The 22,561-nt window shown below is 54.3% G+C and overlaps 1 protein-coding gene across 1 annotated transcript in view; it reads right to left on the reverse strand.

Annotated features, from left to right (window-relative positions):
* Window positions 1-872: 872 nt before the first annotated feature.
* The window catches only part of LOC137374039 (Intraflagellar transport protein 43 homolog), a 138,938-nt gene continuing 117,249 nt past the window's right edge, over window positions 873-22,561 (reverse strand). The window contains exons 7-9 of the mRNA XM_068039823.1: window positions 20,802-20,877; window positions 20,052-20,114; window positions 873-1,120 (exon numbers count right to left, since the gene is read on the reverse strand). Coding sequence (XP_067895924.1) covers window positions 998-1,120; window positions 20,052-20,114; window positions 20,802-20,877 — 262 coding nt within the window. The 3' untranslated portion in view covers window positions 873-997. The remainder of the gene's footprint in view (window positions 1,121-20,051; window positions 20,115-20,801; window positions 20,878-22,561) is intronic.

Raw genomic sequence — 22,561 nt, forward strand, 5'->3', positions numbered from 1 at the left:
CCACAGATGCTGCCAGACCTGCTGAGTGAATCCAGCATTTCTTGTTTTTGTTTTAGACAGACTGGGGTTGTTCTCCTTGGAACAGAGGAGGCTGAGGGGAGATTTAATTGTGATGTACAAAATTGAGAGGGGCCTGGATAGAGCGGATGTGAAGGGCCTGTTTACCTTAGCAGAGAGGTCAGTGACTAGGGGGCATAGGTTTAAGGTGATTGGTAGAAGGATTAGAGGGGAGATGAGGAAAAGGTTTTTCAACCAGAGGGTGGTAGCGGTCTGGAATTCACTGCCTGAAAAGGTAGTAGAGGCAGAAACCCTCAACTTATTTACAATGGTGTATGGACGTGCACCTGAAGTGCCAAATGCTGGAAGTGGGATTCGGCTGGGTGGCTCATTTCTTGGGCAGCGCGGACATGATGGGCCAAGTGACCTCTTTCTGTGCCATAAAGTTTCCATGACTCTCTGGTGCTCTATACAACACACAGTCACGTAGACACACACACACTCATGTAGACACACACACACTCATGTATACACACACAGTCACGTAGACACACACACACAGTCACGTAGACACACACAGTCAGTCACGTAGACACACACACACACACACTCATGTATACACACACAGTCACGTAGACACACACACACTCATGTAGACACACACACACTCATGTAGACACACACAGTCACGTAGACACACACACAGTCAGTCACGTAGACACACACACAGTCACGTAGACACACACAGTCAGTCACGTAGACACACACACAGACACACACACACAGTCATATAGACACACACAGTCACGTACACACACACGTAGCCAGCTCCATCACTCATTGTCACCCAGATAATAAAGACCAACATGGAAATATAAAGATATAAAATCATATTCTATTTTACATGTTCTGCATGCTAACATTAATATCCAGAGCAAACATCTGATCAAAACAACAGCAACAATGGGATGAAAAACTAACAGTGAGATTCGTGTTCCAATCAGGCCTGTGCAGAAAGCAGCTTGGCTTCCTCCTCATCCTGCCCGGCACCATCCTCAGATTCAGTTTGCAGTTCCGAGGACACCTCAGTGAACAGATGATCCCAACCCCAGCATTCATCCTCCTGCTCAAAGACAAAACAGGACAGAACAAGAATCAATATTCCAGAAATACTTGGAAGTGAATTCTGTACTGATCAAACCTATCAATCTACGCTTCCACTGTCCCATCAAACACTCCCAGGACAGGTACAGCACTGGGATTGGCTGCTCTCTGATTTGGGAGCCTCAACGAGGTGCAGCTGAGAGTGCTGGTGGCAGTTGGAGGTTGCAGAGGTGGAGAGAGGAGCTGCACTGAGCAAGGGAGAGCAGCTACCAACAAGCAGAGGAAAACTCCAACAACAGTCTCCATTAAAGAGAAGAAAGGGACATTTTTTGGAAACAAGGCTTTGTCTGGAGGTGGGTGCTGAACACCAGTAATTTACTTTGGACTGTTGGGGGAGGAACAAGTGGCTGGAACAACAAGGGGTGGGGCTGCCAATTCAACAGGAATCTGTGCTGCTGCACAAGCACACAGGGAAGCTCCCTCCCCACCCCAATTGCCAAGCCTGGGTCAGCTGAAGCTGCCCAGCTAAACAGCCGGAAGGGGATAGATAGTGCCTGGGCAGCTTCAGCTGACCCAGGTGAAGACGACTCCCCCAACCAGAAGACCGGAAGACCAACTTCAAAGACTGTTTGTTTTAAGTGTACTGTGAGCACCACCTCCAGAAAGCAAGTCATCCCTTCCAGCCTGCCTTTGCCTCTCCTCTCTTACCTCAGCCTCTCCACTAACCTGTTGTTTGTTTGTTTGTCTTTTCAAATTTTTCTGTGAATCTGTTATTTAGTGTGCAAGTCCACAATTTGGGGTGGGTTTAGCTCTTGGACCCATGGCAAGCCCTTCATCACCGGTGGCGGGGCCCTCTACTACCTACGCAGCTGCAGCTTCTGTGGCTGCCCACGTGGCCCCGTCACCCTTTAAATTATTGACATGCAGCCATGGGGTGAAGAGCTATCCCCACCCCAACATGTCTATTGAGGCCTGCGTTAAGGCAATGGCCGTGGTTGTCGGCCCCTCGGCCATTGTTGCGGCCTCAAAGATGTATGGGAAGGCTGTGTTCTTTTTGAAGACCGAGCGGGCGGTGTCCCTGGCCCTGAGTAAAGGGCTCACTGTGGGGGGGACCTTCCTGCCAGTGGACCCTCTGGGGGCCACTGCGCATCGGATAATGTTGTCCAACGTCCCACCCTTCATTCCCAGTGAGCTCCTCCTCCCCCACCTGCACCATCTGGGGGAGGTGAGGTCGGGGATCACCCCAGTCCGGCTTGGTCTTCGGGAGCACAGCCTCCAACATGTCTACTCCTTCCGCCGCCAGTTATTTATGCAGCTGGCGCGGGAAGAGGACACGGAGGGCCAATTTAATGTGGAGTTCCAGGGGACGGCCTACCGCGTCTTTTGGACCTCGGACGGGGCGCGGTGCCACGTCTGCAAGGGGGTGGGGCATGTTCGTAAGAACTGCCCCAACCTCCCGGCCGCCAGCTCCACCTCGGCGGCCCAGAGTGGTTCCACAGCACCTCCTCCCACTCCCCCCGCACATCCAACAGACACCGCTCAGTCGGTTCCGGAGGCTGTGGTTTTCACAGCCTCTGGCGGGGAGGGGAGCGTCCGTCCGAGCGGAAGGAAGACGCGGGGAAAAAAGAAACATCGTGAGGCGCGTCCCCTGGACACTTTGACTCAACCCGAGCCTGAGCTCAGCCCAAAGCTCATTCCCATGGAATCCACCTGTCCCAGGGCTGGGCTCAGGCCCAGGGTGACTAAAAAAGGAAAAAAGGGTGCGGAGGCGGAGGCCTCTGATGACATGGAGGTCTCTGAGTCTCCGCGCCCAAGTGCGAAAAAGAGGAGAAGGCACCCCTCCACAGAAATAACACAGGGCCCTGAGGTGCAGGGCCCATCTGTTGGAGGGGAGCTGCCTCCTGTTTCTGGTCCTCAGGTGCCCCCTACCGCCACCACCAAGGCTGCAAAGTCCGGGCAGGTGCTCCCTATTCCTCAGGATGGAGGGGAGGGGATGGCCCCGGTACGTGAGGCCCCTCCTGAAGGAGTAAGTGGGGCCCTGCTTGTGGTGGGGGAGCATGGGGAAACCGCCCATTCCGCCACTGCTACTGGGTCGGGTGCCCTGAATGAAGGGGAGGGCGAGGCCCCAGAGGGTCGGGCCTCCCAGCCGGAGTCCACCACCAACCAGGAGACACCCGACCCAGTTATAACTGAGAATGCTGCCCCATCTGCTGGGCCTGTGGGTGCTGGCGGAGCGGGAGATGGCCTCCTCTCGCCGCCTCCAGTCTCGGCTCCGGCTGGTTTCCCGGAGTCCGGAACTTCTGTCTCCCCTGGACCACTCATTGGCCTGGGGATGGAGGTGGAGGGGGGTCCTGAACCGCTGGTGCCTACAGGCTCCAGTTTCACAATAGAACCCAGAGAGGACTCCTCCGCCATCGATCCAGGGGGTGGGATCGTGACGGAGGCGGGACCAGCTGGCGCGGCCGGGACGTCCGCCCCACAGTGTGTGGTGGATGTGTCGGCCGCTGGCGGTGACGACCCGGAGGAGGATGGGGATTCAGTGCGGGGCACGGAGGATGATCTTGATTCCATCGCCAGTGAGGTGATGGAGTCCTTCGTGCCTCCCACCGAATCTCCTCTCATCCCCATGGCGGAACTCCGGGATTTCCTCGCGGCTTGCAGGGGTTGCCGCAATAAAGTTCAGCTGGCCCTCGACCGTTGGTCGAATCTGGCGCTGATCATCCAGTCCGTCCGTGCCGCCCTTAAGATAGCGGGCAAGCGCGCGGACGTGAAACTGGTTGAGAGGCGCCGTTTTAATGTGTTCCTCAATGGGTTGCTGGGGGAGTGGAGGGCCAGGTGCACTTCCACTCCCTCCTCACAGTGAGGTGTTGGTGACGGGTTTTAAGTACCTTTGACATGAAGATAACCATAGCCAGCCTCAACATCAACGGCAGCAGAGGGGCTCACCGCAGATTTCACAATCTCTCAGTCCTTAGGGAAGGGAGATACGCGGTGAGCTTTCTGCAGGAAACCCACACCGTTCCGGGAGACGAAGCCACCTGGCTCCTGGAGTGGCAGGGTGGGGTCTACATGAGTCACCTCACCCCTATTTCTAGTGGGGTGGCTATCTTGTTGGCCCCGACTTTTCAGCCGGAGATCTTGGGGGTCAAGGAGCTAGTGCCGGGCCGCTTGCTCCACCTCGCCGTTCGCCTGGGTAGCGTGCCGCTCCACTTTGTGAACGTGTACGCGCCCAGGCCCGGCGCGTTGCAAGCGCGCTTCTTTGAAGAAGTGTCCGCTCTCTTGAGCTCCATCGATAGCGGCGAGTGCATCATCCTCGGGGGGGATTTTAACTGCACCCTCGAGGTGGGGGATCGCTCCGGTCCCCAGCGCGGCCAAGCGTCGGTGGAGAGGTTGAGGGGACTGATCAGCTCCCTTAACTTGGTGGACGTCTGGCGGAATCTCCATCCCGACTCCAGCGCCTTCACGTGGAGGTCTGGAGGAGGGGGGTCGCGAATCGACCGCCTCTACATTTCGCAGGCGTACGTCTCCCGCGTTTCGGCGGCCTCCATGCGGCTGGTGCCGTGCTCGGACCGCCGCCTGGTGTGGGCGGAGTTTACTCCGCTCCGCACGCGGGCGGGGTCCGCGTACTGGCACTTTAACAACCGGCTGCTGGAGGACGTGCGATTTCGGGACTCGTTCTGTCGATTCTGGGCCGACTGGAGAAGGAAGCAGGGGGGCTTCCCCTCCTTGAGGCTATGGTGGGATGTGGGCAAGACTCACATCCGCGTCTTCTGTCAGGAGTACGCGAAGGGGTCGACCAAGAGGCGGGAAGCCGAGATCGGGCGCCTTGAGAGGGAGGTGCTCGACTTGGAATCCCGCCTCGGTCATGCCGTCGCGGACCCGGCCCTGTGGCAGGCGTACAAAGAGAAGAAGGGCGCGCTGAGGAACCTGCAGCTCATAGGGTCCCGAGGCGCGTACGTGAGGTCGCGGATCCAGATCCTGGAAGATTTGGAACGCGCCTCACCCTTCTTCTACTCTCTGGAAAAATGGCGGGGGGTCCGTAAGCAGCTCGCCGAGCTGCTGGCCGACGACGGATCCTCCATCACGGATCCGGAGGGAATGGGCCTCCTGGTCCGGACGTATTACAGTGCGTTGTTCTGTCCGGATCCGTCCAGCGAGGATGCGCGCAGAGTTTTGTGGGAGGACCTGCCGCAGGTCAGCCCGGAGGGCGCCGAAGGATTGGAGGCTCCGCTCACGTTGGCGGAGCTGACTGGCGCCCTCCACCAGCTCTCGAGGGGCAAATCCCCAGGGCTGGATGGGTTGACCGTGGAGTTCCTCAGGGCGTTCTGGGACGTCCTGGGGGACGATTACGCGCGGGTCCTGGGGGAAAGCCTGGCGACCGGGGAGATGCCCCTCTCGTGGCGCAGGGCGGTCATCGTCCTGCTGCCGAAGAGGGGCGATCTCCGCCTGCTTAAAAACTGGCGTCCGGTCTCCCTCCTCAGCACGGATTATAAGATCTTTGCCCGGGCTATGTCTACCCGCCTGGGCTCCGTGCTGGCCCACATGATCCACCCCGACCAGTCCTACACGGTCCCGGGCCGGTCCATCCAGGACAACATCCACCTGGTCCGGGACCTGATCCATCTTTCCCAGAGGACTGGTCAGTCAGTCGCCTTTCTCTCCCTCGATCAGGAGAAGGCGTTCGACAGGGTGGATCACGATTACCTTTTCGGGACTCTGCGCGCTTTCGGACTCGGGCCGCATTTCGTGGCCCGGGTCCGAATTTTATACGCCGCCCCAGAGTGTCTAGTCAAAGTTAACGGGTCCTTGACGGCGCCCCTTCGATTTGGGAGAGGAGTGCGTCAGGGGTGCCCCATGTCCGGCCAATTGTATACCATCTGCGTGGAGCCCTTCCTGTGCCTGCTTCGCAGGAGGTTGACGGGATTGGCTCTGCGCGAGCCGGCCATGCGGGTCGTCCTCTCGGCTTACGCCGACGACGTGCTCCTCGCAATCACAGATCCCGTTGACTTGCGGAGGATGCGCGACTGCCAGCAGACCTTTTCTGCCGCGTCCTCCGCGAGGATCAATTGGGAGAAATGTTCCGGACTCCTGGTTGGTCAGTGGCGGGTGGACTCCCTGCCGGAGGAGATGACACCTTTTGCGTGGAGCACCACACACCTCCTCTATCTGGGAGTCCACCTTAGCCCCGCTGAGGAAGCCTGGCCGGCAAACTGGCAGGAGTTGGAGGCGAAAGTCACCGCTCGGCTGGGGCGCTGGACAGGACTGCTCCGAGTGCTTTCCTACAGGGGCCGAGCGTTGGTCATAAACCAACTGGTGGCCTCCATGCTGTGGTACCGGTTGGTCACTTTGGCCCTGCCCCCTGTATTTGCCACCAAGATCCAGAAGAAACTCGTCGATTTCTTCTGGGGCAAGAGGAAACACTGGGTCTCTGCCGCGGTCCTGAGTCTCCCGATCGAGGAGGGCGGTCAGTCGCTGGTGTGCGTCCGCACCCAGGCTGCGACTCTCCGCCTTCTGACCCTGCAGAGATACCTGTACGTCGAGCGTCCTCCCAGATGGTGTGCGCTGGCGACGTATTTTTTCCGCCAGTGTCACTGCCTTCAAGACGACACGCAGCTCCCGGTGGATTCCGTTAGCCGCGCCTCTCTGAGGGAGTTGCCTGTCTTTTACCGGGATCTTTTCCGAGTCTGGAACATGGTCGCCTCCAGTCAGAGCGCTCCCCCGCCGGCGGAGGAGAGCGCCTCGGCTGTCCGGGCGGCCGACTCCGGGGACGGTCCGGCGGGCGGAGGAGTAGCCGAAACCCCCGGGACGCCTCTCACTGCGGGTGGCGAGGGGGCTCGGGAGTGCGGAGCGATCCCGGCCGAGCTGACCCCCGCTTGGCCGGAACTGCTCATCGGACCCAGGCCCCGAAACCCTCCTCGGGAGCTGGTCCCGCACAACCCGAGCCGCCTCTCGGAAATGCCCTCCGTGCCATTCCAATCGGCGCGGAGGGGTTTCCTGTACGGGCTGCTCCTGCACACTCTCCACTTCCTCGCCCTCGTCAGCCGGCCGGACACGCCCTGGCGGTCCGCGTTGCCATCTGGCGGCGAGGGGAAACCCCGATGGAGGTCTCTCTACGCGGGAGTCTTCCCCCTTTACATCGGGGACCTGGGGTGGAGGGTGCTGCACAGAGCAGTCCCGTGCAATAGGCTTTTAAGTAGGTTCACGGACTCCCAGGCCAGCTGTACTTTCTGCGGCCTGGACGAGTCCGTGTTCCACATTTATATGGAGTGTGCGAGGTTGCAGCCCCTATTTGAGTATCTGAAGGGGCTGCTCCTCAAATTCTGGCTGCACTTCAGTCCCACGCTCCTGATCTTTGGGCACCCGGTGTGGAGGGGCTCGGGCCGGGAGGAGGATCTCCTCGTCGGTCTGCTCCTGGGCCTGGCCAAGGTGGCAATTCACAGGTCCAGGTTGCGGGCCGTCGGGGGATCCGTCCTCCCCGATTGCCTGCCCCTCTTCCGCGGTTACGTTCGCGCCCGGGTGTCCCTGGAAAAGGAGCATGCGGTGTCCGCCGGTACGCTTGAGGCCTTCCGCGACCGGTGGGCACCGCAGGGACTGGAGTGCATCGTCGACGCCGAGAATGGCATTTTAATTTGAGTTTTTTTGTTTATTTATCTGGTTTTAATAAAGTTATTTTAAAAATATAAGTGTGTATATGAAGGGGGCCTGAGGAATAAAGGCCCCCTTAAAAAAAAAACGGGGGTTAGATACAGAGTAAAGCTCCCTCTACACTGTCCCATCAAACACTCCCAGGACAGGTACAGCACTGGGATTGGCTGGGCAATTTGGAGCACTTCCTGTGTGCGATTAGTTGAACCAGCTGCACCTGAGCAAGCTGTGGGAGCAGGAACTGCAGAGAGGAGAGAGCTGTATTTACTGCTTCAACTGTTGTACTTTTACAAGGACAAAGGAGAACTACAAGTAATTTTGGAGAGGTGGGTGTTGGAGCACCAGAGAACTGTTTGTTGTTTGGACTGTTGGGGGAGGGAGAAGGCACCGAAAGATCCAGGGGTGGGGCTGCCAAATTCTATAGGGAGCCCCTGTATTGCTCCTGTGTTTATCTTCCATCCTGCACAAAAGGGGCTCCCTCCACACCCCCAACTGTGTGGCTCGGGACGGCTGGAGTTGCCCGGGTGAAGAAAGTCTTCACAGAACAGCGGAGAGGAGAGAACCGGGCGGCTCTAGCTGACCCGGGCGAAGTACCCTCCCCAAACTGGAAGACAGGACTGTGAATGCTGAAGTAAGGTGCTCCAACTACCAAACCACAGAAACATCCTCACAGCTCATCTCTCCCTCCCATCACTCAGCTGTCTATCCTATCCTCTCCTCTCCTTGTCCTTTGTACCTCTATTCCCCTCTACCCCCCACCCCTCCCATCATATTGCTTTCGTTTAAAAGCTGTCAGTTTACTTCTTAAGGGTGGGCGTGGCTCTGTGACCCCATGGCAAGTCCCTCTGCACTGGTGGCGGGGCCTTCTCGCACGTATGCTGCTGCAGCTGCACCTGTTGCCCCGTCACCGTTTGCATTAATAACATCGAAGCATGGGGTCAAGAGCTACGTCCACCCGAACATGACGATAGAGGCATGTGTGAAAGCAATGGCCAAGGTTGTCGGCCCTTCGGCCATTGTAGCAGCCTCTAAAATGTACGGGAAGGCAGTGTTTTTCCTGAAGACCGAGTGGGCGGTGTCCCTGGCTCTGAACAAGGGGCTCACCGTGGGCGGGACCTTTCTGCCAGTGGACCCCCCACTGCGCAAAGGCTCATTCTATCTAATGTCCCGCCCTTCATTCCTGGTGAGCTCCTCCTTCCCCACCTGCACCATCTGGGGGAGGTAAAGACGGGGCTCACCCCAGTCCCGCTCGGTCTTCGGGAGAACAGCCTCCGACACGTGTACTCCATCCGTCGCCAGTTATTCATGCAGCTGGCGCGGGAGGAGGTTACAGAGGGCCACTTCAATGTAGAGTTCCAGGGGACGGTCTACCGCATCTTCTGCACCTTGGACAGGGTGCGGTGCCATGTCTGCAGGGGGTGGGGCATATTCGTAAGAACTGCCCCAACCTCCCAGCTGCCAACTCGGCGGCCCAGGGTGGCACCGCTGCACCTCCTCCCACCCCCCCCTACACCTCCACCAGATGCCATTCAGTCGGTACCGGAGGCTATGGTTTTCACGGCCTCCGGCAGGGAGGGGGGTGCCCGTCCAAGTGGAAGGAAGGCGCAGAGGAAAAATAAACATCGAGAGGCGCGTCCCCTGGACATATTGACACAACCCGAGTCTGAGCTCAGCACAAAGCCCGATCTCGGGGAGTCAACTTGCCCCAGGGCTGGGCTCAGGCCCAGGGTGAATAAAAAAAGAGAGTGCAGAGGCAGAGGCCTTTGGTGACATGGAGGTCTCTGAACCTTCGCACCCAACTGGAAAAAAGAGGAGAAGGCACCCCTCCACAGAGGTAAAACAGGGCCCTGAGATACGGGGCCCATCTGTTGGAGGGGAGCTGTCTCCTGTTTCGGGTCCCCAAGTTTCCCCTACCGTCACCACCAAGGCTACAAGGTCTGGGCAGGAGCTCCCTATTCCTCAGGATGGAGGGGAGGGGGAAGCCCCTGTACATACGGCCCCTCCTGAAGGAGTAAGTGGAGCCCTGCCTGCGGTGGGGGAGCCTGGGGACGCCGCTCATTCTGCCACTGCCACTGGGTCGGGTGCCCTGAGTGGAGGGGAGTGTGGGGCCCCAAAGGGTCGGCCTTCCCTGCCGGAGTCCTCCACTGACCAGGAGACACCCGACCCGATTGCAATTGAAAATGATGTTCCTGTTGCTGGGCCTGTGGGTGCTGGCGGAGCGGGAGATGGCCTCCTCTCTCCGCCTCCGGTCTCGGCTCCGGCTGGATTTCCGGAGTCGGGAACTTCTGTCTCCCCTGGACCACTCATTGGCCTGGGGACGGAGGTGGAGGGGGGTCCTGGACTGCTGGTACCCACAGGCTCCAGTTTCACAATAGAACCCAGAGAGGACTCCTCCGCCATAGATCCTGGGGGTGGGATCGTGACGGAGGCAGGACCAGCTGGTTGGCCGGGACGTCGGCCCCACAGTGTGTGGTGGATGTGTCGGCCGCTGGCGGTGACGACCCAGAGGAGGATGGGGATTCGGTGTGGGGCACGGAGGATGACCTTGATTCCATCCCCAGTGAGGTGGTGGAGTCCCTCGTACCTCCCACCGAGTCTCCTCTCATCCCCACGGCGGAACTTTGGGATTTCCTCGCGGCTTGCAGGGGTTGCCGCAATAAAGTTCAGCTGGCCCTCGGCCGTTGGACGAATCTGGCGCTGATCATCCGGTCCACCCATGCCGTCCTCAAGAAAGTGGGCAAGGGCGCAGGCGTGAAACTGGTTGAGAGGCGCCGTTTTAATGTGTTCCTCAATGGGTTGCTGGGGGAGTGGAGGGCCAGGTGCACTTCCACTCCCTCCTCACAGTGAGGTGTTGGTGACGGGTTTTAAGTACCTTTGACATGAAGATAACCATCGCCAGCCTCAACATCAACGGCAGCAGGGTGTCTCACCGCAGATTTCACAATTTCTCAGTCCTAAGGGAAGGGAGATACGCGGTGAGCTTTGTGCAGGAAACCCACACCGTTCCGGGAGACGAAGCCATCTGGCTCCTGGAGTGGCAGGGTGGGGTCTACATGAGTCACCTCACCCCTATTTCTAGTGGGGTGGCTATCTTGTTGGCCCTGACTTTTCAGCCGGAGATCTTGGGGGTCAAGGAGCCAGTGCCGGGCCGCTTGCTCCACCTTGCCGTTCGCCTGGGTAGGGTGCCGCTCCACTTTGTGAACGTGTACGCACCGAGGCCCGGCGCGTTGCAAGCGCGCTTCTTTGAAGAAGTGTCCGCTCTCTTGAGCTCCATCGATAGCGGCGAGTGCATCATTCTCGGGGGGGATTTTAACTGCACCTTCGAGGTGGGGGATCGCTCCGGTCCCCAGCGTGGCCCAGCATCAATGGAGAATTTGAGGGGACTGATCAGCTCCCTTAACTTGGTGGACGTCTGGCGGAATCTCCATCCCGACTCCAGCGCCTTCACGTGGAGGTCTGGAGGAGGAGGGTCGCGAATCGACCGCCTCTACTTTTCGCAGGCGTACGTCTCCCGCGTCTCGGCGGCCTCCATGCGGCTGGTGCCGTGCTCGGACCACCGCCTAGTGTGGGCGGGGTTCACTCCACTCTGCACGTGGGCGGGGTCCGCGTACCTGCACTTTAACAACCGGCTGCTGGAGGACGAGCGATTTCAGGACTCGTTCTGTCTATTCTGGGCCGACTGGAGAAGAAAGCAGGGGGGCTTCCCCTCCTTGAGGCTACGGTGGGACGTGGGCAAAACTCACATCCGCGTCTTCTGTCAGGAGTACGCGAAGGGGTCGACCAAGAGGCGGGAAGCCGAGATCGGGCGTCTTGAGAGGGAGGTGCTCGACTTGGAGTCCCGCCTCGGTCATGCCATCGTGGACCTGGCCCTGTGGCAGGCGTACAAAGAGAAGAAGGGCACGCTGAGGGACTTGCAGTTCATAGGGTCCCAAGGCGCGTACGTGAGGACGCGGATCCAGATCCTGGAAGATTTGGACCGCGCCTCACCTTTCTTCTACTCGCTGGAAAAATGGCGGGGGGCCAGTAAGCAGCTCGTTGAGCTGCTGGCCGACGACGGATCCTCCATCACGGATCTGGAGGGAATGGGCCTCCTGGTCTGTACTTATTACAGTGCGTTGTTCTCTCCGGATCAGTCCAGCGAGGATGCGCGCAGAGCTTTGTGGGAGGACCTGCCGAAGATCAGCCCAGAGGGCGACAAAGGAATGGAGTCTCCACTCACGTTGGCGGATCTGACCGGCGCCTTCCACCAGCTCTCGAGGGGCAATTGCCCGGGGCTGGACGGGTTGACCGTGAAGTTCCTCAGGGCGTTCTGGGACGTCCAGGGGCGTGATTACACGCAGGTCCTGGGGAAAGCCTGCGACCGGGGAGATGCCTCTCTTGTGGCGCAGGGCGGTCATCGTCCTGTTGCCAAAGAGAGGCGATCTCCGCCTGCTTAAAAACTGGCGTCCGGTCTCCCTCCTCAGCACGGATTATAAGATCTTTGCCCGGGCTATGTCCACCCGCCTGGGCTCCGTGCTGGCCCTCATGATCCACCCTGACCAGTGCTACACGGTCCCGGGCTGGTCCATCCAGGAGAACATCCACCTGGTCCAGGACCTGATCCATCTTTCCCAGAGTACTGGTCTGTCGGTCTTTCTCTCCCTCGATCAGGAGAAGGCGTTCAACAGGGTGGATAACGAATACCTTTTCGGGACTCTGTGCGCCTTCGGACACGGGCAGCATGTTGTGGCGTCTGTCCAACTTTTATACGCCGCTGTAGAGTGTCTGGTCAAAGTTAACGGGTCCTTGATGGAGCCCCTTCGCTTTGGGAGAGGAGTGCGTCAGGGATGCCCCATGTCCGGCCAATTGTATACCATCTGCGTGGTGCCCTTCCTGTGCCTGCTTCACAGGAGGTTGACGGGATTGGCTCTGCGCAAGCCGGCCATGTGGGTCGTCCTCTCAGCTTGCGCCGACGATGTGCTCCTCACGGTCACAGATCCTGTTGACTTGCGGAGGATGCGCGACTGCCAGCAGACCTTTTCGGCCACGTCCTCCGCAAGGATCAATTGGGAGAAATGTTCCGGACTCCTGGTGGGTCAGTGGCGGGTGGACTCCCTGACAGAGGAGTTAACACCTTTTGCGTGGAGCACCATGCACCCCCTCTATCTGGGAGTCCACCTTAGCCCCGCTGAGGAAGCCTGGCCGGCAAACTGACAGGAGTTGGAGGCAAAAGTCACCGCTCGGCTAGGGCGCTGGACAGGACTGCACCGAGTGCTTTCCTACAGGGGCTGAGCGCTGGTCATAAACCAACTGGTGGCCTCCATGCTGCAGCACCAGTTGGTCACTTTGGCCCCGCCCCCTGCATTGCCACCAAGATTCAGAAGAAGCTCGTCGATTACTCCTAGGACAAGAGGAAACAGTGGATCTCTGTCGCCGTCCTGTGTCTCCCGATTGAGGAGGGCGGCCAGTCACTGGTGTGCGTCCACACCCAGACTACGACTCTTCTCCTTCGGATGCTGCAGAGATACTTGTACGTTGAGCGTCCTCCAAATGGGGTGCGCTGGCGACATATTTTTTCCACCAGGGGCACTGCCTTCAAGACGACACGCAGCTCCCGGTGGAGAATGTTAGTCGCACCTCTCTGAGGGAGTTGCCTGTCTTTTACCGGGATCTATTCAGAGTCTGGAACGTGGTCGCCTCTTCTTCATGCACTAGGAACCCAAATTCCTCTGCATCTCAGAGCTCTGCAATCTCTCAACATTTAGATAATATGCTTTTTTATTCTTCCTGCCAAAATGGACAACTTCGCATTTTCCCACATTATACTCCATTTGCCAGGTCTTTCTCCACTCAATTAATCTATCTGTATGCCTTTGTAACCCCCTTATGTCCTCTTCACAAGTTACTTTTCTACCTATCTTTGTGTCATCAGCAAATTTAGTAACCATACCCTTCGGTCCCTTCATCTAAGTCATTTATATAAATTGTAAAAGTTGAAGCCCCAGCACAGATCCCTGTGACACACCACTCATCAGATCTTGCCAACCAGAAAATGACCCATTTATGCTTACTCTCTGTTTCCTGTCAGCTAACCAATTTTCTATCCATGCCAATATGTTACCCCTTACACCATGAACTTTTATTTTCTGCAATAACATTTGATGTGGCAGCTTATCAAATGCCTTCTGGCAATCTAAGTACAATACATCCACCAATTCCCCTTTATCCACAGCACATGTAACTCCCTCAAAGAACTCCAATAAATTGATTAAACACGATTTCACTTTCACAAAACCATGTTGACTCTGCCTGATTACCTTGATTTTTTTCTAAATGCCCTGCTATAATGTCTTTAATAATAGCTTCTAACATTTTCCCTAAGACAGATGTTAAGCTAACTGGCCTGTAGTTTCCTGCTTTCTGTCTCCCTCCCTTTTTGAATAAAGGAGTTACATTCACTATTTTCCAGTCTAGTGGAACCTTTCCCGAATCTAGGGAATTTTGGAAAATTAAAACTAACGCATCAACTATCTAATTAGCCACTTCTTTTAACAGCCTGGGATGAAGTCCATCAGGACCCGGGGACTTGTCAGCCCACAGCTCCAACAATTTGTTCAGTATCACTTCCCTGGTGATTGTAATTTCCTTGAGTTCCTCCCTCCCTTCCATTTCCTGACTTACAGCTAATACTGGGATGTTACTTGTATCCTCAATAGTGAAGACCAATGCAAAATATCTGTTCAATTCATCTGCCATCTCCGTATTATCCATTATTAATTCCCCAGACTCACTTTCTAGTGGACCAACACTCATTTTATTAACTCTTTTTAAAATATCTATTGAAATTCTTACAATCTGTCTTTACATTTCTAGCAAGCTTTCTTTCGTACTCTAATTTTACCTTCCTTATCAATCTTTTAGTCATTCTTTGCTGTTTTTTATATTCTGTCCAATCTTCTGACCTGCCTCCCATCTTTGCGCAATTATGGGCTGTTTCTTTAAGTTTGATACTATCTTTAACTGTTTTATTTAACCACGGAGGGCGGGTCCCACCCTTGGAATTTTTCTTTCTCGCTGAAATGTATCTATTCTGTATATTTTGAAATATCCCCTTAAACATCTGCCACTGCATCTCTATTGATCTATCCCTTAACCTGATTTGCCAGTTCACTTTAGCTAGCTCTGCTTTCATGCCCTCATAATTGCCCTTATTTAAGTTGAAAATACCAGTCTTGGACCCACTCTTCTCCCCCTCAAACTGAATGTAAAATTCAATGATCGCTGCTACCGAGGGGCGTCTTAACTATGGGGTCATTAATTAATCCTATCTTGTTGCACAGTACCAGGTCTAGTATAACCTGCTCTCTGGTTGGCTCCAGAACGTATTGTTCCAAGAAATTATCCCGAAAACATTCTATGTACTCATCAGCTGGGCTACCTCTGCCCATCTGATTTTTCCAGTCTATATGTCAGTTAAAATCCCCCATAATTATCGCTGTACCTTTCTGACAAGCTGCCATTATTTCTTCCTTTATACCCCATCCTACAGTGTGGTTAATGTTAGGTGGCCAGTACACCATTCCCACAAGTGACTTCTTGCCTTTATGATTTCTCATCTCTACCCAAACTGCTTCTACATCCTGGTCTCCTGAACTTAGGTCATCCCTCTCTATTGCGATAATACCATCATTAATTAACTCAGCTATCCCTCCACCTTTTCCTATCTTCCTGTCCTTCCTAAACGCCATGTACCCTTCAATATTCAGGTCCCAATCTTCGTTGTCCTGTAGCCATGTCTCTGTAATGGCTATCAGATCGGAATTATTTATTTCCATTTGCTCTCTCAGTTCATCTGTTTTGTTTTGAATGCTACGTGCATTCAGATACAGAGCCTTTAGTTTTGTCCTTTTTATTATTTTTGTACCCTCTAGCTTATCTGTTGATTTGCTCTTAGATTTGTACGCTCTGAAACTTCCTGTCACAGTCTGTTTATCATTTCCCATAGTAATACCTTTCTCTCTTGCCTTGTCTCTACTATATTTGGATTTACTATATCTTCCCAAATTTGATCCCTTGCTCCCATTATTCAATTTAAAACCCTCTCTACTTCCCTAGTTATGTGGCTCGCTAGAACACCGGCCCGAGCATGGTTCAGGTGTAGACCGTCCCAACGGTACAGCCACCAATTTTCCCCAGTACTGGTGCCAGTGCCCCATGAACCGAACCCACTTCTACCACACCAGTCATTAGCCACGCATTCATTTCTCTAATCTTATTTGTCCGATGCCAATTTGCATGTGGCTCAGGTAATAATCCAGAGATTATTACCTTTGAGGTTCTGCTTAATTTGGTGCCTAGCTCCTCATACTGACTATGCAGAACATCTTTCCTTGTCCTGTCTATGTCGTTGGTACCTACATGGATCACGATGACTGGATCCTCCCCCTCCCACTGTAAGTTCTTCTCCAGCCCTGAGTAGATGTCCCAAACCATGGCAACACAGCCGTCTGGACTCTCGCTCTTTGCTGCAGAGAACAATGTCAATCCCCCTAACTATATTGTTCCCCACTACCACTACATTCCTTTTTTCTCCCTCCACATGAATGGCTTCCTGTACCATGGTGCCATGATCAGGTTGCTCATCCACCCTGCAGCCCCCACTCTCATCCAAACAAGCTGAACAATCACAAAGGCTGAGGTTCCTGCACTCCTGCCCTCTGGGTCACCTTACCTGCCTCAGCTGCAGCCACACTCTCCTGTCCCTAACTACTGACCAAATCAGAAGACCCGATCCTAAGGGGTGTGACCGCCTCCTGGTACAAAATGTCCAGGTAACTTTCTCCCTCCCTGATGTGCCGCAGTGTCTGCAGCTCGGACTCCAGTTCAATGACTCTGAGCCGAAGCTCTTCGAGCCGCAAACACTTACTGCAGACGTGTTTGCCCTGGATCACACTGGCATCCAGGAGCTCCCACATGCTGCAGCCCTGACACATCACCTGTCCTGCCACCCTTAATGTGTTTCAATTGACTACTTAATCATTTTATTCAATTATTTATTTTATTGTACTTTTTTTATATATATTTTATTAAGCTTACCACTAGTTCCTTTACTATTTTAAACGTTAGGATTAGAATGGACCATAATTACTTACCAGATACTCACCAAACAGGTAGCTTCTTCCCAAACCTGCTTGCCTGTGATGTTTGATGCTATGTTTTGTTGAAATTAAAAGTTTACCTGTATAGTCACCCCGGCGGCTCTCTGTTTCCCTGTTCCACCCCGACCAGTCCTACACAGTCCCGGGCCGATCCATCCAGGACAACATCCACCTGGTCCGGGACCTGATCCATCTTTCCCAGAGGACTGGTCAGTTGGTCGTCTTTCTCTCCTTCGATCAGGAGGAGGCGTTCGACAGGGTGGATCATGAATATCTTTTCAGGACCCTGCGTGCTTTTGGACTCGGGCCGCATTTTGTGGCTCGGCTCTGACTTTTATACACCGCTGTAGTGTGTCTGGTTAAAGTTAACGGGTCCTTGACGGCGCCCCTTCGCTTTGGGAGAAGAGTTCGCTAGGGATGCCCCATGTCCGGCCAATTGTATACCATCTGAATGGAGCCATTCACAGAAGGTTGACGGGATTGGCTCTGCCAGGGCCGGGCATGCGGGTCGTCCTCTTGGCTTACTTCGACGACGTGCACCTCGCGGTCACAGATCCCGTTGACTTGCGGAGGATGCGCGACTGCCAGCAGACCTTTTCTGCCGCATCCTCCGCGAGGATCAATTGGGAGAAATGTTCCGGACTCCTGGTGGGTCAGTGGCGGGTGGACCCCCTACCAGAGGAGTTGACACCTTCTGCGTGCAGCACCACACACCTCCTCTATCTGGGAGTCCAACTTAGTCCTGCTGAGGAAGCCTAGCCGGCAAACTGGCAGGAGTTGGGAGGCGAAAGTCACCGCTCGGCTGGGGCGCTGGACAGGACTGCTCCGAGTGCTTTCCTACAGGGGCCGAGCGCTGGTCATAAACCAACTGGTGTAAAGCGTGGTTCGGGTAGAAAATTAAAACCCGACCCGGCCCAACGTGACCACAGCCAACCCAATCCATACCCGGGCCCCAAGTCCTTTAATTTTTTTTTCTCACGCCCGATCCAATACGAATCTCCTTCATTCGTTCCGGCATCAGGCTATTCCTGCAGCTGGAGTTGTAGGGGATCATCGGTAAGCCTGATCCCGTGACTTCCCGGAAGCAGCACAGTCCAGCCTGACCCGACCCGAGCCCGAATGTTGGACTCGGAATATAGACCCAACCCGACCCGAACCCGACACAGTAGTCGGGCCTCGTCGGGTTCCGGCCGGGTAGCCAGGTTTTAAACTGGTGGCCTCCATGCTGTGGTACCGGTTGGTCACTTTGGCCCCGTCCCCTGCATTTGTCACCAAGATCCAGAAGAAACTCGTCGATTTCTTCTGGGGCAAGAGGAAACACTGGGTCTCTGCCGTGGTCCTGAGTCTCCTGATCGAGGAGGGTGGCCAGTCGCTGGTGTGCGTCCACACCCAGGCTGCGACTCTCCGCCTTCGGACCCTGCAGAGATACCTGTACGTCGAGCATCCTCCCAGATGGTGTGCGCTGGCGACGTATTTTTTCCGCCAGTGTCACTGCCTTCAAGACGAAACGCAGCTCCCGGTGGAGTCCGTTAGCCGCGCCTCTCTGAGGGAGTTGCCTGTCTTTTACTGGGATCTATTCCGAGTCTGGAACATGGTCGCCTCCAGTCAGGCCATCTTTCGCTGGCGGAGGTGAGCGCCTCGGCTGTCCGGCCGGCCAGCTCTGGGGACGGACCAGCGGGTGGAGGAGTAACCGAAACCCCCGGGACTGCGGGTGGCGAGGGGGCTCGGGAGTGTGGAGTGCTCCCGGCCAAACTGGAGCCCCGCTCGGCCGGAACTGCTCATCGGAGTCAGGCCCCGAAACCCTCCTTCGGGAGCCAGTCCCACGCAACCCGAGCCGCCTCTCGGAAATGCCCTCCATGCCATTCCAATCGGGGCGGAGTGGTTTCATGTACGCGCTGCTCCTGCACATTCTCCACTTCCTCGCCCTCGTCAGCCGGCTGGACACGCCCTGGCGGTCCGGGTTGCCAGCTGGCAGTGAGGGGAAACCCCAGTGAAGGTCTCTTTATGTGGGAGTCTTCCCCCTTTACATCGGGGACCTGGGGTGGAGGGTGTTGCACAGGGCAGTCCCGTGCAATAGACTTTTAAGAAGGTTCACTTTCTGCAGCTGGACGTGTCTGTGTTCCATGTATATATGGAGTGTGCGAGGTTGCAGCACCTCTTTGAGTATTTGAAGGGGCTGCTCCTCAATTTTATTTTTGCACTTCAGCCCCACGCTCCTGATCATTGGGCACCTGGTGTGGAGAGGGGGGGTGGGCTGGGAGGAGGATCTCCTCATCGGGGTGTCCGACTGCCCTGATTGCCTGCCCCTCTTTCGAGGTTACGTTCGCTCCCGGGTGTGGCTGGAGAAGGAGCATGCGGTGTCTGTTGATTCGCTTGAGGGATTCCGCGACCGGCAAGCGCCGCAGTAGCTGGAGTGCATCAGCGATGCAGAGAATGCTATTTTAATTTGAGTTTTTGTTTTATTTATTTGATTTTAATAAAGTTATTTTATAAAATGTATAAAAGGGGCCTTGGGAATAAAGGCCATTTTAGAAAAAAAAAAGTGTTAGAAAAAAAACAGTGCGGCGCAGTGGTTAGCACCGCAGCCTCACAGCTCCAGCGACCGGGGTTCGATTCTGGGTACTGCTTGTGCGGAGTTTGCAAGTTCTCCCTGTGACCGCGTGGGTTTTCGTCGGGTGCTCCGGTTTCCTCCCACAGCCAAAGACTTGCAGGTGATAAGGTAAATTGGCCATTGTAAATTACCCCTAGTGTAGGTGGTAGGGAATATGGGATTACTGTAGCGTTAGTATAAATGGGTGGTTGTTGGTCGGCACAGACTCGGTGGTGCATCTCTAAATAAAAAAAAATAAATAAGAAAGACAAAAAAAAGGGTTAGATACAGAGTAAAGCTCCCTGTAATCCATGCCCCAGTGACAGCACCTTCAAGAAATTACTCTTTTCCCAAAGGAATATGGGATTATTTTCCAGTCGATTGTTTGATGTGCTCTCTGAATTGACACCAGTGGTCATGTGTTTGATGGTCATGTGCTCTCTCTGTCTGAATCTCTGTTTGGCCAGTGTAATTCCTGTTCTGACCTTCCACCTCAATGCTCTCTCTCTGCTGTTGACAGTCCTGCTGTGTATTTGCTGCATTTTCAGTGTTAATGTTTCCTGTCTACTCACTCTCACCTCTCGGACCTCCTGTTCAGCTGATAACACACGACTCAGCAGCTTCAGGTCAATATCTCCATCCTGTTACAAACACAAATACAATCAGGTAAGTACCTCAAGTTCAGCAAAGACAGCAGAATTGAAACAGTGCATCGGAACAACTCCTTGACTTTACAATAAAAGCAAAATACTGCGGATGCAGTAAAACGTCCCAAAGTGCCTCACAAGAGCGTTATCAAACAAAATTTGACACTGAACCACATAAGAAAATATTTGGACAGATGACCAAAAGCTTGGTCAAAGAGGAAATATTTAAGGAGCATTGGAGAGGACCAGAAAGAGGCAGAGAGTTGAAGAAATCTCGGGAGGGAATACCAGAGCTGAGGGCCCAGGCAGCTGAAGGCACATCGGCCAATAGTGGAGTGAGTAAATTGGGAATGCACAAGAGGCCAGAACTGCAGGAGCGCAGAGATCTCAGAGGGAAGTAAAGCTAGAAGAGGTTACAGAACTAAGATGAGGGCAAGGCCAGACATGAGAACAGGGATGAGAATTTTATAACTGAAGCATTGCTGGGTGGGGAGTCAATATTGGTCGGCAAGCACGGGGTGATGGGTGAACAGAACTTGGTGAGAGTTAGGATAAGGGTAGCAGGGTTTTGGTAAGCTCAAGTTTATGTAGGGTTGAAGATGGGAGGCTGGCCAGGAGAGAATTGGAATAGTCTTCACCCCAACTCCATTCCCTACACACTCCAGCAGCACTGACACTCACCAGGGTCTGGAAAGCTCCATACTTCATTAAGTCATTGTCCAGGTCTCGATACGTCATCACTCGGTTCACCTGAATGCTGAGAAAAGGAGCAGGGGTTTAACATTGTTCCCTGTGTAACATTGTTTTAAATTACCACTCCCCAGTTTAACCTGTGTTGTTGAGCTCTGTGCAACATGTGCTGTCCAAAGTTGGTGCAGATTTGGAATGCTGGGAGTGATGGAAGGTTTCTTGCTAGTTTTTAGATAATATTCTTCAGCACCAAACCCTGCCACGATCGCACACTAATCCCACCACAGTCTCTTATTCCAATCCCATTTCAACATACCTCCCTTATTCTAATTCACTACAGCCTCACATCTCAATCCCACCCCATCGAAACCCACCCCCCTCGCCCCACAGAAACCCACCCGAGTCTCTGCCCTAATTAGGGTTACCAACTCTGGTGGGCTGTATTCCTGGAAGTTTCATCACATGACTCCCAGCTCCACGTGTACCGCCCCCACATTCCCTCCATTGGTCGCTGAACATGTCCATTCACTTAATGCTTCCCCCTTCGCCAGCCAATTGGAAAGGCAACAAACTCTTGGTTACCCAATTGGATGATACGTAACTCAATCAGCCATTTTTTCCCAGCACCAATATTTTTCTAACTAATAAACTGAAGAGTTTAAAAAAAAATCAAATGTTTTACTGACCAATACAGACAGAGACCCTCCCCATCCTCATCCTGAACCAACCTCCACCCGACAGAGAACCCCCCCCCACCACAATAAACACTGACGTTCATCCCCACCCTGAAGCAACTCCCACTGCACTTCCCCATTCACACTGATAGACCCAGCCTCCCTATTCCAATCTTGCCCCACCCCAATCACTCCAGTATCCATTCACCCTGAACAAACCCCCACTGACCCCCATCCCAAATCTGACCATCACCTGCCCTGACTCTTGCCCTTAACACTGGATCACAGGCTGGAATCTAATCGAGGGGTTTTACATACAGAATAACAGATACCCAGGAGTGAGTTACAGACTGGAATCTAATCGAGGGGTTCGGGGGTTTATATATAGAATAACAGATACCCGGGAGTGAGTTACAGACTGGAATCTAATCGAGGGCTTCGGGGGGGGGGTTTAAATATAGAATAACAGATACCCGGGAGTGAGTTACAGACTAGAATCTAATCGGGGGGTTTATATATAGAATAACAGATACCCGGGAGTGAGTTACAGACTGGAATCTAATCGAGGGGTTCAGGGGGGGTTTAAATATAGAATAACAGATACCTGGGAGTGAGTTACAGACTGGAATCTAATCGAGGGGTTCAGGGGGGGTTTATATATAGAATAACAGATACCCGGGAGTGAGTTACAGACTGGAATCTAATCGAGGGGTTCAGGGGGGGTTTAAATATAGAATAACAGATACCCGGGAGTGAGTTACAGACTGGAATCTAATCGAGGGGTTCAGGGGGGTTTATATATAGAATAACAGATACCCGGGAGTGAGTTACAGACTGGAATCTAATCGAGGGGTTCAGGGGGGGTTTATATATAGAATAACAGATACCCGGGAGTGAGTTACAGACTGGAATCTAATCGAGGGGTTCAGCGGGGGTTTAAATATAGAATTACAGATACCCAGGTGTGAGTTACAGACTGGAATCTAATTGAGGGGTTCGGGGGGGTTTATATATAGAATAACAGATACCCGGGAGTGAGTTACAGACGGGAATCTAATCGAGGGGTTCGGGGGGGTT

Source organism: Heterodontus francisci, chromosome 9 (assembly GCF_036365525.1).
Source record: "Heterodontus francisci isolate sHetFra1 chromosome 9, sHetFra1.hap1, whole genome shotgun sequence".
NCBI lineage: Eukaryota > Metazoa > Chordata > Chondrichthyes > Heterodontiformes > Heterodontidae > Heterodontus > Heterodontus francisci.